At 40.5% G+C, this 16,841-nt stretch overlaps 1 protein-coding gene across 1 annotated transcript; it reads left to right on the top strand.

The window, feature by feature from the left end:
* Positions 1 to 960: 960 nt before the first annotated feature.
* On the top strand, positions 961 to 6,600 carry AWAT1 (acyl-CoA wax alcohol acyltransferase 1). The gene is made up of 7 exons (XM_059385568.1): positions 961 to 1,036; positions 1,953 to 2,060; positions 2,331 to 2,401; positions 3,466 to 3,670; positions 4,344 to 4,515; positions 6,038 to 6,237; positions 6,446 to 6,600. The coding sequence occupies exons 1-7, from the start codon at positions 961 to 963 to the stop codon at positions 6,598 to 6,600; spliced, it is 987 nt and encodes a 328-aa protein (XP_059241551.1).
* The last annotated feature ends 10,241 nt before the right edge of the window (positions 6,601 to 16,841 follow it).

Below are 16,841 nucleotides of genomic sequence, written 5' to 3'. Positions count from 1 at the left end.
TACCCCTGGGGATAAAAATATATGTTTATAAAAAATAAATTTTTTTTTAAAAAAGTCCAAAAAAAATTAAAGAAAGAGAGAATTAAGGGTCATAACTTTCAAATACAATCAGTAATCCTACTTTGGATCCTGATTCAAATCAACCAACTGTAAAAAGACATTTGAATGGGGACTAGATATGAGGTATTATTCAAGAATTACAAAATTTGTTAAGGGTAATAGTGGCATCACTTTGGAAGAAAACATTCCTATTTTTGTATGTACAGTGAAGTATTTAGGGGTGAAATGACATGTATCTTAGAATTGCTCTAAGATACTCCAAGAAAAAAAATCGGGGCAATATATGGAACAAGTATAGCAAAATATTAGTAATTATTGAAGACGAACAAAAAAGATAAACAGAAAGATAAAAATTTGTCGCATTGCCTAGTTTTGTGTGTATTTGGAAATTTTTGTAGTAGCTCGTTAAAAGAGGGGGACATCCCAAGCCAGACTGTCTGAGGGCAATAGTCTCAACAAAAAGCTAATCTTAGGTCCTCCCCCACCCCACAAACCCCCCAGAGCGTCCTCCCCACTAGCCACCTCCTTGAGATCACAACCCCTGTAGTCTCAGAGAGTGGCCTGTGAAAGGTATTTCCCTTCTTTCGCTCTTTGAGTTCCTAGGACTAGATGGCAGTCCTTCTTACCTTTCTTCATCCTGATGTCTTAATAATCTCAGGAAAGAGTCAAATGGCAAATGGCCAGGGCCCAGGGCTCACACCTGATAGGGCAGTCCTTGGTACTCCAAAGCCTGCCTCTTGCAGTGGGTTGTAGGTGTGGGGCAGGACAAAGAAGGAAAAGGGCACGTGAAAATCCTCCTGACCATATACACTCACTATCCAGCAAGCTTCAAGAGGCTGGTGGCACCATTGTTTGGAAGAGTGTTCTGGGATCTTTGTCTTCCCTGGGCTCCTGAGCAACATGCCTTGTTTCAAGCAGCCTACGCACTTCCAGAGTCTGATACTTCTGCAATGGCCCTTGAGCTACCTTGCCATATGTGAGTACCGATCCTACAGTGCACGGCAAGAAGCCAAAGTCAGAGGCCAGGGCCAGATCTGGGGGAATTTCATGCTCATGGGAAGTCTCATGTCTAACTTTTGATCATCTCAGATGGTATTACAGAGTAAAGTCAAGGAGTCTTGAGTCTTACCAGTGTCCTGGAGAAGGAAGAGATAGAGCCACAAGTGGTGGTGAGAACAGAAAGAGGAGTAGAACGGGGTCATGATGGATATGAATAGATCTGGCTAATTTCAGCCATTTCTTAACCCTCACAATCTGGAAAGGGGAAATGAGGCCCAAGGAATAGGCATGATACACCCATAAGCATAAGGAAGCATCAGGAGTGGGGCAGAAGAAGCATTAGAATTACGGACTTGGAGAAGTACAGCCTGTGTTTAAACCATAGAGTTTTCCGTTCTGGGAGGGGGTGGGGTGGTACCATGTAGGGAGATAGTGATAATGAAAGGAATGGTGAATGAGCAAGAAGATAAGAATGGTAAATGGGGCGGGGGGTACCTGGGTGGATCAGTCTGTAAGTGTCTGTCTTCGGCTCAGGTCAAGATCCCAAGGTCCTGGGATGGAGCCCTAACCCAGGCTCTCTGCTCAGCGGGGAGCCTGCTTCTCCCTCTACCTGCCACTCGCCTGCCTGCTTGTGCTGGTGGCAGGCAGGGAGCAGGAGTAGAGGGATGGTGAGTGGACAGCGATGATGGGGAATTAGAAATAGGGCTGCTGTATGGCAGATGATAAAGGAAATATTTGAAGGACAAGCGGACATGGATGCTGGACGGGCAGGAGCTGAACTGTACAGAAGGCCATGACCAGACCCTTGAGTAGTTTGGAGGGCTCTTAAGGGGGGTGTACCTGGGCAAGTTCTGTTGGCAGCACAATTCTGACCTGACCTGCTCCCTCATCAGTTTGGATCTTGCAGCCATTATTCATTTCCTTGCTGTTTACATCCTTGTGGCCACTGCCAGTGCTTTACTTTACCTGGCTTTTCCTGGATTGGAAGACTCCAGAGCAAGGTAAGACCCACAGACCTAGAGAGAACATGGCCTAAGAATGTTCCAGCTTAACCTATGACCAGGGAATCCCACTCACCATGCCACAGGCCTCTCATCCAAGTTCTCAGAGTCACAGGACCTGGGCCAGCCAGGACTGTCTTGGGATCTCTTCCTTTTCTACCTCTCTAGCAGAGCTATGGTCCCTCCATGCTGTTAAGAAAGCCCCGAGAGAGTGGGAGGGATGGGGCTGCCACACACAGACACCATCCCCCACTGATATTTCTGTCTCAGGAGGCAGGCGTTCAGCCTGGGTAAGGAACTGGTGTGCCTGGACCCACATCAGGGACTATTTTCCCATTACGGTAAGTGTCTCTTTCCCAGCATCCTCCACAGTTCCCAAGATATTAGGCATTTATGCCAAATAACTAGGGTTGTCCATAAGGAAAACAAGACTACCAGAGAAGTCTCAGTGCAGCCTTGACATACTGCAAAACCTGACATTGCAGCTGGGGACTCGCTGCTCTGCCAGCATACTTTGGATGCCTTTAGCATGACCTACCAGATGACACAGACAGAAACGCAAATACAGTTCAGTTTAACAGACATTGATTGAAAGCCTACTCTACCACATGTTAGAGGTACAGAGAAGTGAGTAGGATGTTATCTGTCAGCAAGGTGCTCCCATCTAATGAGAAGGACAGACAAGTATGTATTTATAGTTTGGTATGAGTACACAAGTAGTTCAGAGGAGGGGTAAGGAAAAGCTTCACAGATGTGGTGATATTTTGGCAGGGTTTTCAAGTCCAATGGCAGACACTCAGGCAGAAACTGGAAGGGGTTTGGGAGGAGAAAATAACAGGAAGACAATGTAGAATTGTACTGCTATGCTGATCCTCAGAGCATTCTCTGGAGTAGCCAACTAACAATGCCCCAATTTTAGACCAGAGCTTGCCGATACCATGCGTAAGGCGCACTGAGCCAAATGGCCAAAACTACTTGCAGCCAGCCATGAGGAAGAGGTCCAGCAGTTCTAGCTGGCCCGGATTCTCCTCAGTTTTCCAGGGGCTGAGGAAACCCATATCTTGGCCCCCTGAAACGCCCTCATGGCCTAGCAGTTGAAAAGCTCTGCTTTAGGGGCACCTAGGTGGCTCAGTCTGGTCATGACCCTAGGGTCCTGGGATTGAGACCTGTGTCGGCTCCCTGCTCCATGGTAAGTCTGCTTCTTCCTCTCCCACTCCCCCTGCTTGCATTGTCTCTCTCTGTCCAATAAATACATAAAATCTTGGAAAGAAGGAAGGAAGGAAGGAAGAAAGGAAGGAAGGTCAGCTCTGCTTTAGAGAACACCCTGATCCCTGAAACATCTTCAGCCTTGTTTCTTCATGTGATCTCATTCCACCACATCTGGCACTTCTCTCCATGACTGCAGATCCAGAAGACTAAAGACTTGTCGCCGGAGCACAACTACCTCATGGGGGTTCACCCTCATGGTCTCTTGACCTTTGGAGCCTTCTGCAACTTCTGCACTGAAGCCACAGGCTTCTCAAAGATCTTTCCAGGCATCACTCCCCACCTGGCCACACTGTCCTGGTTCTTCAAGATCCCCTTTGTCAGGGAGTACCTCATGGCCAAAGGTACTTCGGAGCATACTTACTGGAGCTTCTGACCCATTTTTTTCTGCTGGGAGACACGCCTTTTTAAGGCTCATCCCCACCTCTCAACCACCTCTCACCCATTCCCATCAGAGCATAGTAGTTAAAAGCCTATGTTCTGGAGCTAAGCTGTTTGGGTTTGAGTCCCAGCTCTGCCACCTACTGTGTGGTCTTGAGCAAGCTACCTATCTCACTTTCCTCATCTGTAAGGTGAGGCTGACGATAACAGACCAACTTCAGATTTGGTGTGAGAGTTAAAGGAGAGCATGCAAGGAAAGCATTCGCTATAGTGTCTGCCACAGAGTATATGCTCAGTAAAGAATAGCTTTTGCTATTTAGGGGCAACAGAGGAAAAGAAAAGAGTAAGATTATAGTTGAGATTCAGAAAGTCCTTCTGGTTATTCCACTGGAAATCTTCCCACTATAGTTTCAACCTAGTGCTTCCTATGAAGTGGAGATATTGCCTCCAAGTGAAACATGTTGGGTTTGCCCTTTTCTCCCCACCCTTGTCCCCATCTCATTGATTTTCCTTTCGAGACTTACAGGAACACAGGGTGTATAGACAGGCCAATGGGGAGTAGAGCAGGGGGTGTTCTCTCTCAGCCATTTACACCCCTCCTTATATTGCTTCTCTTTCTGCTCCTTGATCTCTTAGGTGTATGCTCCGTGAGTCAGCCAGCAATTGACTACCTGCTAAGCCACGGCACTGGCAACCTTGTGGGCATCGTGGTAGGAGGGGTGGGAGAGGCCCTTCAAAGTGTGCCCAACACTACCACCCTCATCCTCCAGAAGCGCAAGGGGTTTGTGCGCACAGCCCTCCAGCATGGGTGAGTGTTCCTCCCAGGGCAGGGGGCATGGCCTTCTCTGAGCAGCATCACCTGTTACATGATATCAAAATGACTCAGACATGAGTCTTGCCCTCTTGGAACTTACTAGCGCACAAGGGAGATGACCATAGCGTTTTTAAAAGGTTTACTGTCATCCACTCCTTCTAAACTAGCCAGACCAGTTCTTGGAAAGCCAAACCAGAAGCCCAGATTCATTATCATGGGGCTTGGCTAGGGCTCCCAAATATATACAGATGATGCCCACATCATCTCTAGCAATATCAATATCTGTATCTGTTTGTTAATGTAAATGCAAGGGGCAGGTTGTACAGTATGGTGAGTATGTGCACAGAATCTGAAGTCAGGGACCCTGATTTGAAACCCTGGTTCCATAACTTACTGTGTGTTCTGAGACAGATTACTTAACCATTCTGAGTCTTGGGGTTTTCCTTTTCATAATGCGGCTCTAATAATTGTACCTCCTCCATAGGGTCATTGTGGGGTTTAAATAAAACAACAAATATGTCTGGCACACAATAAGTGGTAGATAATCATTACCCACTCTAACTGAGGGGTAAAGGTAGGAGGTAAAGAGCAGGTGCCAAGATGGGAGCTGTGGGGTGCACCAAGATGTCAGGAGGCCGGGCCACTGAACACAGAGGTAATTGTCTTATTACAAACTCAGAGAAAAGTAGTTAATCCAAGGACCTTGCCTGAGTGGCCGGTTTATCAGTTTGGAACCTAATGTAGGGGAGAGAGTTCTGAGCAGGGAGGAAGGAATCCTGTGTTCTAGCCCAGGTCATGCCAATCACCGACTGCCCAGTGAACTTTCCCTCTCAGAACCTGGGCTTGTGGATCTGTAAGATAAAGAAAATACCACCACCCCCTACTGTGCCCTGTACTGTCTCTGCTGTAAGGATCCAAGAAGGCAACATATATCAGAATGCAGAGAGATGCCTAGTAACTCATAAATATTTGTATAAGAGAGGCCATGCCCTCTGTACTCTCCTCTCACAAGAGGACTTCAGGAGCCTGATTCTCTACCTATGGCCCGAGAGGAACACAAATTTTCTCTTCTGTACTCTCAAAGGACAGAATACTTTATTCATATTTCCTGTGGGGGATGGGCATATCATCCCCCACATATGTGTCTGTGTGATATTATTGTCATCTCTATGCTTCCTACTAGTAGAAACAGAGTCAGATATTTCCCTGCATGACACTTTCTGGAAACTTTTCTTAACATGATACAGGTCTCTGGGGATCTCTGCCCAAAACCCTCTTCCTTCCCTCCACCCCCATATCTCACCCTTGTGATCCTGGACCAGAGACAGCATTCTCACCGGACTTGAACATTTCAAGATGAGAGAGAGTCAATATGGGAGCCCTGTTTGGTGCAAGAAGAAATCCTTTATGTTTCAGGGATTTTATGTAGCTGGGACCCTGGCCAGGAGCAAATGTTCTTCCTGAGTGGTTCTCAGTCTAGCCCATGTTTGAAAAATAAATCAGGGTTTTCCTTCAGGGCTCATCTGGTCCCGACCTTCACATTTGGAGAAACTGAGGTATATGACCAGGTGCAATTCCATAAGGACAGCTGGATGTACAAGTTCCAGAGCTGCTTCCGCAGAATCTTTGGTTTCTATTTCTGCGTCTTTTATGGAAGAGGCTTCTACCCAGGCACCAGTGGGCTTCTGCCTTACTCGCTGCCTATTGTCACTGTAGGTAAGTGCTGCTTTCAGCCCCAAGACCACCTCAGCTCTTTCCTAACCTCAACCTCAACCCTCCCCATCCCACCCCCACCAAAGAAAAGGGAAGCAGAGAGGGAGAATCTGGGAGTGGACTTGGCAAGTGAGTGGATCCGGCCCAGGGAAGAAGGAGGTTAAAGGAAGAGAAGATCTAAAACTTGCTCCTTCTCTCTTCCCATCTCCAGTTGGGGAGCCTTTGCTGGTGCCCAAAATTGAAAAACCAAGCCAGGAAGTGGTGGACAAATACCATGCACTCTATATGGATGCCCTGTGCAAACTCTTTGACCAGCACAAGACCCAGTATGGCTGCTCAGAGACCCAAAAGCTGCTTTTCCTGTGACTGAATGAGCTTGCATGCCCAAAAAAGTGTGCCTTGGAGAGGAAACTCATTTACTGCTAACCAAGAGGAGGAGAAAAGGAGATAAGGGAAGGCTATGTGTAGTAGGGGAGGACATTAAGAATTCTTTCCTTGTCCAAAGCCCTCATAGTTGCTGTCCCAGGGAGCTTCACTCAGTCATTCCACGAAAGGGAGCATCCTGAGGCCCCTCAGGTCCAGCCATGGGCATGCTAAGCACGCACATGCTTCCTTCCTAAGCCTAACCCCCAGGTCTCGAAGGACTCAAATGACAGCCAAACAGCCCAAGTAGCCCCCACTCTGGTGGTTGTTGTTGCTAGTCAGTCATAATGCATATTTTAATTGGGATTTTTTTGCATTCCGTAAGTTTAACCTGTTTAAAGCGTAAAATTCAGTAGTACTTAGTATATTCACAGAGTTGTGCAACCACTACCACTAGTTTTAGAACATTGTTCAGCACTCCAAATAAGAAAGCCAATACACATTAGCGGTCACTCCCCATTCCTTCATCTCTCCCAGCAAACACTAATCAACTTTCCATTTCTGTGGTTTTGCCATTTTTGGACATTTCATATAAATGGAATCAGAGACTACATGGGTTTTTTAGGACTGGCTTATTTCTCTTAGCTTCATGTTTTCAAGGCTCATCCATGTTGTGGCGTGTATCCCTACTTCATTCTTTTTATGGCTGAAAAATATCCCATTGCACATATACACAACAGTTGTCATCCAGTCAACCAGTTGAAGGACTTTCGGGTTGTTTCCACTTTTGGACTGCATGGATAACACTGCTACAAGCATTCATGTACAGATTTTTGTGTGGTAATCTGGAGTCTCCAAATATAAAGGCTTCCCTCCTCTCCACAACACTAACAAGTGTTGCAAGCCTACAAGCATACCTTTCAGATAAATCATGGGCAACTTACTCAGGATTACTTTTCAGTTGGCAGAGGCATTTCACTTAAGTCACTTTGTCCTCAGGATGCTCTGCACCACAACCCCAAGGTTTTTGCTACCATCCCAAGTCTATGATGGGAAATCCACTTTATATCTATATTTTAAAGTCTTACTAAGTCCTGCTTAAAAGATTTTCTTAAAGCTGTATTCCGAGAATTTTAAAAGAATAAATAAAAACACAGCTGTCTCTTCCTTCACAAGGCAACCAACAAAAGTCACATTTAATAACACAACAAAGGTAGTACACCTGAAACTAACATAATATTATGTGTCAACTATAGTAAAAAAAAAAAATGTAGCAAGGGAACAAGAGTTAATAGGCCATTTAAAAAATCATTCAACTCAATAGCCAAAAAACAAATAATCCAATTTTAAAGTGGGCAGAGGACTTAAATAGACATTTTTCCAAAGAAGACATCCAAATGGCCAATAGGTACATAAAAAAGATGCTCAACATCACTAATCATGAAGGAAATGAAACTTAAAACCACAATGAGATATAACCTCATAACTGTTAGAATTACTACTATCAAAAAGACAAAAGATAAATGTTGGCAAACATTTACATGGAGTAAAACAAATCCTCATGCGCTACCGGTGGTAATGTAAATTGGTACAGCCACTATGGAAAACAGATGGAAGTTCCTCAAAAAATTGAAAATAGAACTATCATGTGATCCAGCAATCCCATATGTGGGTATCTGTAGGAAATGAAATCATTATTTCAAAGAGATATTTGCACCTCCATATTCTTTGCAGCATCATTCACAATAGCAAAGACATTGAAACAGCCCAAGTGTCCACTGAAGATGAATGAATAAATAAGATGCGGAATATAATGGAATAATATTCATCCTATTAAAAAGAAGGAAATCTTGCCATCTGCAACAACACGGATGGACCTTGAGAGCATTATGCTAAGTGAAATAAGTTGGACAAAGAAAGACAGGAACTGTATGATCTCACTTACATGTGAAATCTAAAAGAAAAAAAAAAGGTCAAATTTATAAAAACAGTGTATAGAATGGTGATTGCCAGGGCCTAGGGGATAGGGGAAATGGGGCAATGTTGGCCAATGCCAATGGGTACAAATTTCTAGTTATAATATGAATAATTTCTGTGGATCTAATGTACCATATGATGACTACAATTAACAATGATGTATTATATACTTGAAAATCGCTAAGAAAGTAGATCTTAGGTGTTCTCACCACAAAAAATTGTAATTATGTGAAGTGATGGATATTTTAACTAACCTTGTATTGTAGTCATTTTGCAATATATATGTATATCAAATCACATACCTTGAACTCACACAATGTTAAACATCAGTTCTATCTCAATAAAGTGAAAAGGGGGGAAATTTTATTTTATTTTATTTTTTAAAAGACTTTATTTATTTATTTGACAGAGAGACACAGTGATAGAAGGAAAACAAGCAAGGGGAGAGGGAGAGGGAGAAAGAGAAGCAGGCCTCCCGCTGAGCAGGAAGCCTGATGCGGGGCTCAATCCCAGGACCCCAGGATCATGACCTGAACTGAAGGCAGACGCTTAACGACTGAACCACCCAGGTGCCTTGGGTTTAGATTAGCTTTTTTTACTTTTCTTATTTCATACTTCTTAAATATTCAGTTTTGTTGGGGTCCCACCTATTCTCACTTTATACTGTTTCAGTCTGAAATACTCATTTCTAACCCATATTTCTCTTATAAGTAATTACCCTCAAAACCAATATATTCAATTTATCAATCTCTAACAAACACTTTAACATCAACATAACCAAGAGCAGATGAAACATCTTCCCCCTCCCAATCTCGCATCTTATCACCAAATCCTGTTAATTTTACCACCTTAATATTAATCCATTGTGTCTTCTTCCCTTCTACACTGTCACAACCTAGTCAAAGCCCTCACCAAAATTTCTAGACAATTGCCGCTTCTTCTAGAGTCCTTTCTAATCATCCATTCATCACACTGGTGCCAGAGTGCTCTTACTAATGCTTAAACCTGACTTGTTAGTCCTCTGCTTTGAAATCCTTTTTTTTTTTTTCTCCTACAGTGCTTCCTGAATTATGTTCTGGGTACCATTAATGTTCCATGGATGTTAATAAATATTGCATAGAAAAAAATGATTATGTGGTTAAATAACTGTAGGAGATGCTGGATTAAGCAAAGCTAAATAGATGTATTTACTGAAATATTTTCAGAATCTTCACTACACTAATGGGCATTGTGACTATCCAAGAGGGAGTATTTAGTATTTCCCAAACTTACCTGACAGTGGAACCCTTGTTTCAAATAACACCTATTACCATTCCATGGAACATTTAGTGTTTCTCTAAATACAATCTTGCAAATGCTGGTCTACAAGATAAGGGCTCAAAAACCCCTTGATATGGTAATACAGAGAAAGTGGCTGATCTGATTTGGGACCCTATCAGATTGGGAGAAGCCATGGTAGGAGTCACAGGTCTAATTGAATGGGTCAAAACCTCATAAGAGGTAAGCAAAAGGTAACTGAATAAAAGAGGAAATTGGATTTGAATTTTCCTCACCTCTTTGGGTTGTCCAGGAAGAGCAAACTATGGCAGATTTTTTTCAGAAAAGAATTTCAAGGGCACACATGGGAATGAGGCTATACCTAAAAGAGTAAAACAAAAACAAAAACAAAGTATTCCAGTGTAAGCCTTTGCTTTCTTATTAGCATCAACTGCATGCTCTTTCTTGAAAATTCATTCCCCCCATATCTTTTCTCTTCACCCTCAGCCTCTATGCCACAATGCAATCTCTTGCTCTCCCTATCTCTCTTCCTCCCTCCCTGAATACTTTTTTGATACTCTGATACTCTAAAGTTTTGCTCCTCACTCTGGACGTCACATTAACTTTGTATGAAGTGATCATCAAAGGAACTAATCAGTAAGACTTAATCATGGATTGTGAGGGTAGCAAGAGACATTTACAAAGAGTGGCCAGGCTGGTGATCCTAGTGGGCCAAATGTACAGGGACCTTCAGAGGAAATTCTGGAGGCAGAAAGTGAGCAGGGTACTGGAGTGATAGCCAGAGCACTGCCCCAAAGAGAGAAGATCCGTATTTACAGTCTGAGAGTTCAATGCTTCCCCATACAAAATAGGTCCATCATGAAGTACAACAAAGACCCCTCATACTCTGACCCCTCTGAATTTCCAGTCACTCCCTATCATGGTCTAAAGTAGTAAACTGGACTACTTCATGTTTTCTGGATAATTTAACATTTCTTTGCCTTTGCACATGTCCTCTCTACATAGTAAAGCATATTCATCTTTTAAGCCCACATCAAATACCACCTTCTTAGTGAAGCCTTCACCAGGCAGAATTAATAACCCCTTGCTGCATTCTTCCAAAGGCTTTTATTGACTCTACTAATAAAAACTCGATTTTGTCAGTCTTCACTTATGATTAACCCCATCAAGGGTGTAAAGGAGGACATTTTCAGTTATACTTTCTCTGCATTTATGGATGAAAATCATATGGTCTTTCAGTATGTGCTTTGGAATTTCTCATATATCAAAGGTCTGCCATATAGTGTGATTGGAGACTTCAACATTCAGCTGTTAGAATATGACAAATCAAGTAAACAAAAAAACTAACCTTTAAAAAGTATGGAGCTGAATAATACAGTAAACAATGTGGGCTAGACTGTCAAGTGATAAGAACTTAATGATTAGGACAAGGAATTACACTTTCTTTTCAAGTGCACATGAATCATTCACAACTACAATTCAGTATTTGAATTCATTATATAATGCAACATTGTGTGTCAACTATACTCAAAGGGAAAAAAAAGTGTTGGCAAGGATGTGCGAAAAGGGGAGCCCTTGTGCACAGTTTGTGGGAATGTCAATTGGTGCAGTCACTACGGAAAACAGAAATATTACATGACCCAGTAATTCCACTACTGGGTATTCACCCAAAGAAAACAAAAACTCTAATTAGAAAAGATACATTACCCCCTATGTTTATTGCAGCATTATTTAGAATAGCCAAGATATGTAAGCAACCTAAGTGTCCATTGATAGATGAGAGGATAAAAAGGTGGCATATATAGAATGGAACATTACTCAACCATAAACAAGAGTGAAATATTGCCATTTGTGACAACATGGATGGGCCTATAGTATATTATGCTAAATAAAATGAGTCAGACAGAGTAAGACAAATGCCATATCATTTCACTTATCTGTGGATTCTAAAACACACACACACACACACACACAAAACCAGAAGAAATGAACAAAGAAATACAGAGAACAAACTTGCAGTTACCAGGAGGAATGAGGAATCAGTGAAACAGTTGAAGGGAATTAAGAGGTACAAATTTCCAGTTATAAAATAAATAAGTTACATGGATGAAAATATAGCATAGGGAATATAGTCAATAATTTTGTATAGTGAGAGATGGTAGCTACATCTATTGTGGTGAGCATTGCATAATGTAGAGAATTATTGAATCACTATGTTGTACACCTGAAACTAATTTAACAACATATGTCAACTATACTTCAATTAAAAAATACCTTATTAAGGGGTTGGGTCAAACAATGCTAAGCCAATTTTTTGTACTACAGGATTTATCCAGAGCTTGTAACATCATAATGCCTAAGAGTTTCTAAGAGGAAAGTTTCTAAGAGGAAAGGGTTCTATATTCAATATCTATCAAATTTGTTGACCAAAAAAAGTTTTTTTCTTTTCTTTTTTCCTGAGGTACATCTCAAAAACCTATTGTGCTATGACACATTTTAGGAGACACTGCTCTAGAAAACAAAATCTAGTATCTTGAATCTCATTTGATCAAAGGGCAGGAGTTAGCTTGTATTTCCTGCTCCTCTAAATACTCTCCACCACAGAGAGATATGGATCAAGAAAAGAAAAGAACTTTTATTTTGCAGGAAATTTCATTTCTTTTCAAATCAAAAGAAAGACTTTTTCTTAGTCTCCTAATAAAAATGAAAATATTTTCCATGCAAACCTTTCCCTTTTGAGGTAGAGTGTATCAGTTAGGACCACACTATGTGACAGAAACCCTTTTGTGGTGGCTCAACAAAAGAGGTATCTTTTATTTTGTTTTGTTTTAAAGATTTTATTTATTTGTTTGAGAGAGAAAGGGAGAAAGAGAGAGAGAGAGTGTATTGTGAGCACAAGTGGTGGGGGAGGGGCAAAGGGAGAAGTGGACTCCTGGCTGAGCAGGGAGTGCAATGCAGGATTCGATCCCAGGATTCTGGGATCATGACCTGAGCAGAGGGCACACGCTTAACCCACTGAGCCACCCAGGCACCTCCGGGTGTTTCTGTTTTGGGTTTTTTTTTTTTTTTTTAAACAAAACAAAACTCAATGTAGCCAGCCCAAGGATGGGTTCAGTTGCACAAGATAATCCTTACAGCTTTCTGCTTCACAAATTTTTTAGTGCGTATTTTGTGTCTTTATGGTTGTAAAATGGCTGCTCAATTTCTAAGCATCTTGTCTGTGTTCTACACAGGAATAAAGGGGTAAAAAGGATCTAGTAAACTGAATTGTTTTCCTTTATTAGGAAAACAATAGCACTTCTAGAAACCCCACCCAGTAGATTTCTCTTAAATCTCATTGGCTAGAGCTAGGTCATGTAGCCGTCCTGAGGTATACATTTGGGAGGTTGGATTTACTGCTGCCCCAAACAAAATTGGGGTTCTCTGAGTAAGGAAGATTGGGATAATAGGTATTGGGTAAGATACTGTCAGAGTCCATTACATATTGCTTGGCTTACTTCTGATTTAAAAACTGGTTTTCCCATAGTAAGTTTTTGTAACACATTAAAGTATTTTCTGAAAGAACTCAAGTACAAAAACAGGATTAACAGTATATGATTTTTTTCATATTTATTATGGACTTAAGCAACTTTTCAAAACCAAGGACCTAATTTATCTTAAACAATTTAAATATTTCTTTTTAAAATAATTTTTTGATTATATTATGTCACTATACAGTACATCATTAGTTTTTGATGTAGTGTTCCATGATTCAGTGTTTGCATATAACACCCAGTGCCCCATGCAATACATGCCCTCCTTAATACCCATCACCAGGCTCACCCATCCCCTCACCTTCTCCCCTCTAAAACCCTCAGTTTGATTCCTGGAATCCACAGTCTCTCATGGTTCATCTCCCCTTCCAATTACCCCTCACCTTTATTTTTCCCTTCCTTCTCCTAATGTCCTCCATGCTATTCCTTAGGTTCCACAAATATGTGAAACCATATGATAATTGTCTTTTTCTGTTTGACTTATTTCACTCAGCATAATCTCCTCCCATTCCATCCATGTTGATGAAAATGTTGGGTATTCATCCTTTCTGATGGCTGAATAATATTCCATTCTGTACATGGACACACGAAAAAATGTTCATCATCATTAGTCATCAGGGAAATTCAAATCAAAACCACAGTGAGATACCTCCTTACACCAGTTAGCATGGCAAAAATTGACAAGACAAGAAACAACAAATGTTGGAGAGGATGTGGAGAAAGGGGAACCCTCTTACACTGTTGGTGGGAATGCAAGCTGGTCCAGCCACTTTGGAAAACAATGTGGAAGTTCCTCAAAAAGTTAAAAATAGAACTACCCTATGATCCAGCAATTACACTACTGGGTATGTAGTGAAAAGAAAGGCCATATGGACCCCAATGTTCATAGCAGCAATGTCCACAATAGCCAAACTGTGGAAAGAGCCAAGATGCTCTTCAACAGATGAATGGGTAAAGAAGATGTGTCTTATATATATAATTTAAATCTTTCAACTGCCTTGTACTCATTATGGAGAGTCTCTTGTAGCCTAACATCATCACTTCTCCTTCACATGGAAAGCTTTATAATGTCTGCATTTGACAATGCTTGCTACATAGTAAATCGACATTAGTAACTGTCGACTGTGTTTGAATACACATCCAATAGACTTCTTGAGGACAGGGTAGGTGTCTGACTTATGTTCCCCCTGTGCCTAGCACATAATGGGTGATCAATAAATATTGTTGAATGAAGTGTATAAGTTAGTAAATACCTGAGGTGTCCAAGAAAACCTATCAGGGCTCTAATTTATCCAAGAAGATCCAGCCCCAGAATAGGCAGGGATCAGCTTTGCAGAGGAGAAGATAGCAGAAAAACAGAACGAGTCAACAACTGATTCAAAAGCAATTTTGTTAGTAGGACGCCTGGGTGTCTCAATCAGTTGGCCATCTGACTCTTGATTTAGGCTTGGGTCCTGATGTTGGAGTTATGATATGGGGGTCGTAAGCTTGAGCCAAGCCTGATCAGGCTTGACTCTTCCTCAGCTTGAAGTCTATTTCTCCCTCTCCCTCTGCCCCTCTCCCCTGCTTGCTCACTCTCTCTCTCTCTCAAATAAATAAATTAAATCTTTTAAAAAAACAAAAGCTGTTTGTTACTGATCCTTCACATATTGGCAATTTTGGTAAACCAGAGATGGTTTTTACAACCTTCTATGAATCTTTAAACATTTTTGTTTTCAAACTTTGGGTTTGTTTTTTTTTTCATTTTTAATTTGTGAAGATAGTGTCAAACCAGCAGAGCTGGCATAACTGTCTAAAAGTGAATTAGAAATAAAACTCAAAAAGGTAGGAGGAAAAACTCCATATCTGAAAAATTCTGAATTACTTTTATCATTAAAGTTTTAAAAACTAATTTTTTCTGTTTTTAGTTTTAAGTTTTTGTTTAAATTCCAGTTACTTAACATATGGTGTAATAATTGTTTCAAGGGTAGAATTTAGGGATTCATCACTTACATACAATTCATCATCATACAATTCATCAATTACATACAGGCTACAATGTTTATTTGAGATCTTTCTTGTTTCTTGAGGTAGGCCTATAGCATTATAAACTTGTCTTAGAACTGCTTTTGTGAGGCACCTTGTGGCTCAGTTGGTTAAGCATCTGACTCTTGATTTCAGCTCAGGTCATGATCTCAGTGTCTTGGGACCAAGCCCTGTGTCAAGCTCCATGCCTGTTCATCAGTGATATTCCATGCCTGCTTAAGATTCTTTCTCTCTCCCTCTGCCTCTCTCCAAACTTCAACTTGTGCTCTCTCTCTTTCTTTAATTTTTTTTTTTCAAAAAGGAATTACTTTTGCTGCATCCCCCAAATTTTATACCATTTTGTTTCCATTCTCATTTATCTCCAGGAAGTTTTAAATTTCCTCTGATTTTTTCATTGACCCATCGGTTGTGTGATTGCATGTTGTTTAGCCTCCATATGTTTGTGTTTTCTCAAGTTTTTTTCTTGTGGTTGATTTCTAATTTCATACCATTGTGTTTGGAAAGATGTCTGATATGATTTCAATCTCTTAAATTTTTAAATATTGTTTTGTGGCCTAATATGTGATCTATCCTGGATAATGTTCCATATGAGCTTGAAAAGAATGTATTTAACTAACTAGAATTTAAATAAAAATTTTTAAAAATTAAATTAAATTAAAATAAATTTTAAAAATTAAGAAAGAAAAGAGAATGTATATTCTGCTTTTTTTTAATGTAATTTCTGCATATATCTGTTAAGTCCATATAGTTTACTGTGTCATTCAGAGCCACTGTTTCCTTATTGGTTTTCTTTCTGAATGATCTATCCATTGATGTAAGTAAAGTGTTATAGTCCCCTATTATTATATTATTGTTAATCTCTCCCTTTATGTCTGTTAATATTTACTTTATATATTTAGGTACTCCTATGTTGGATGCATAGATATTTACAATTATTATATCCTCTTGTTGGACTTATCCTTTTATCTTTGTGTAATGTCCCTCTTTGTCTCTCATTACAATCTTTGTTTTAAAGTCTATTTTGTCTGATTAAAGTATTGCTATCCGAGTTTGTTTGTTCATTTGTTTTTTCATTTCCATTTGCATGGTATTTTTTTTTCTATTCTTTCACTTTCAGTTTATAGTATTTAGGTCTGAAGTGATTCTCTTGTAGGCAACATATAGTTGAGTCTTTTTTTCATCCATTCAGTCTCCCTATGTCTATTGATTGAAGCATTTAGACCATTTACATCTAGTAATTATTGATAGGTATGCATTTTTTGCCATTTTGTTCATAGGTTTCTGATTGTTTTGTAGTTCTGTGTTCCTTTCTTCTCTTGCTCTCTTACCTTGTGATTAATGTCTTTCTTTACTATTACGCTTGAATTCCTTTCCCTTTTTTGTGTGTATCTATTTTAATTTTAGTTTGTGATTACCATGAGGTTCATATAT

This window comes from Mustela nigripes, chromosome X (genome assembly GCF_022355385.1).
Source record: "Mustela nigripes isolate SB6536 chromosome X, MUSNIG.SB6536, whole genome shotgun sequence".
NCBI lineage: Eukaryota > Metazoa > Chordata > Mammalia > Carnivora > Mustelidae > Mustela > Mustela nigripes.
The sequence above is the reverse complement of the archived record's forward strand: the minus strand, read 5'-3'. Positions and strand labels throughout refer to the sequence as shown.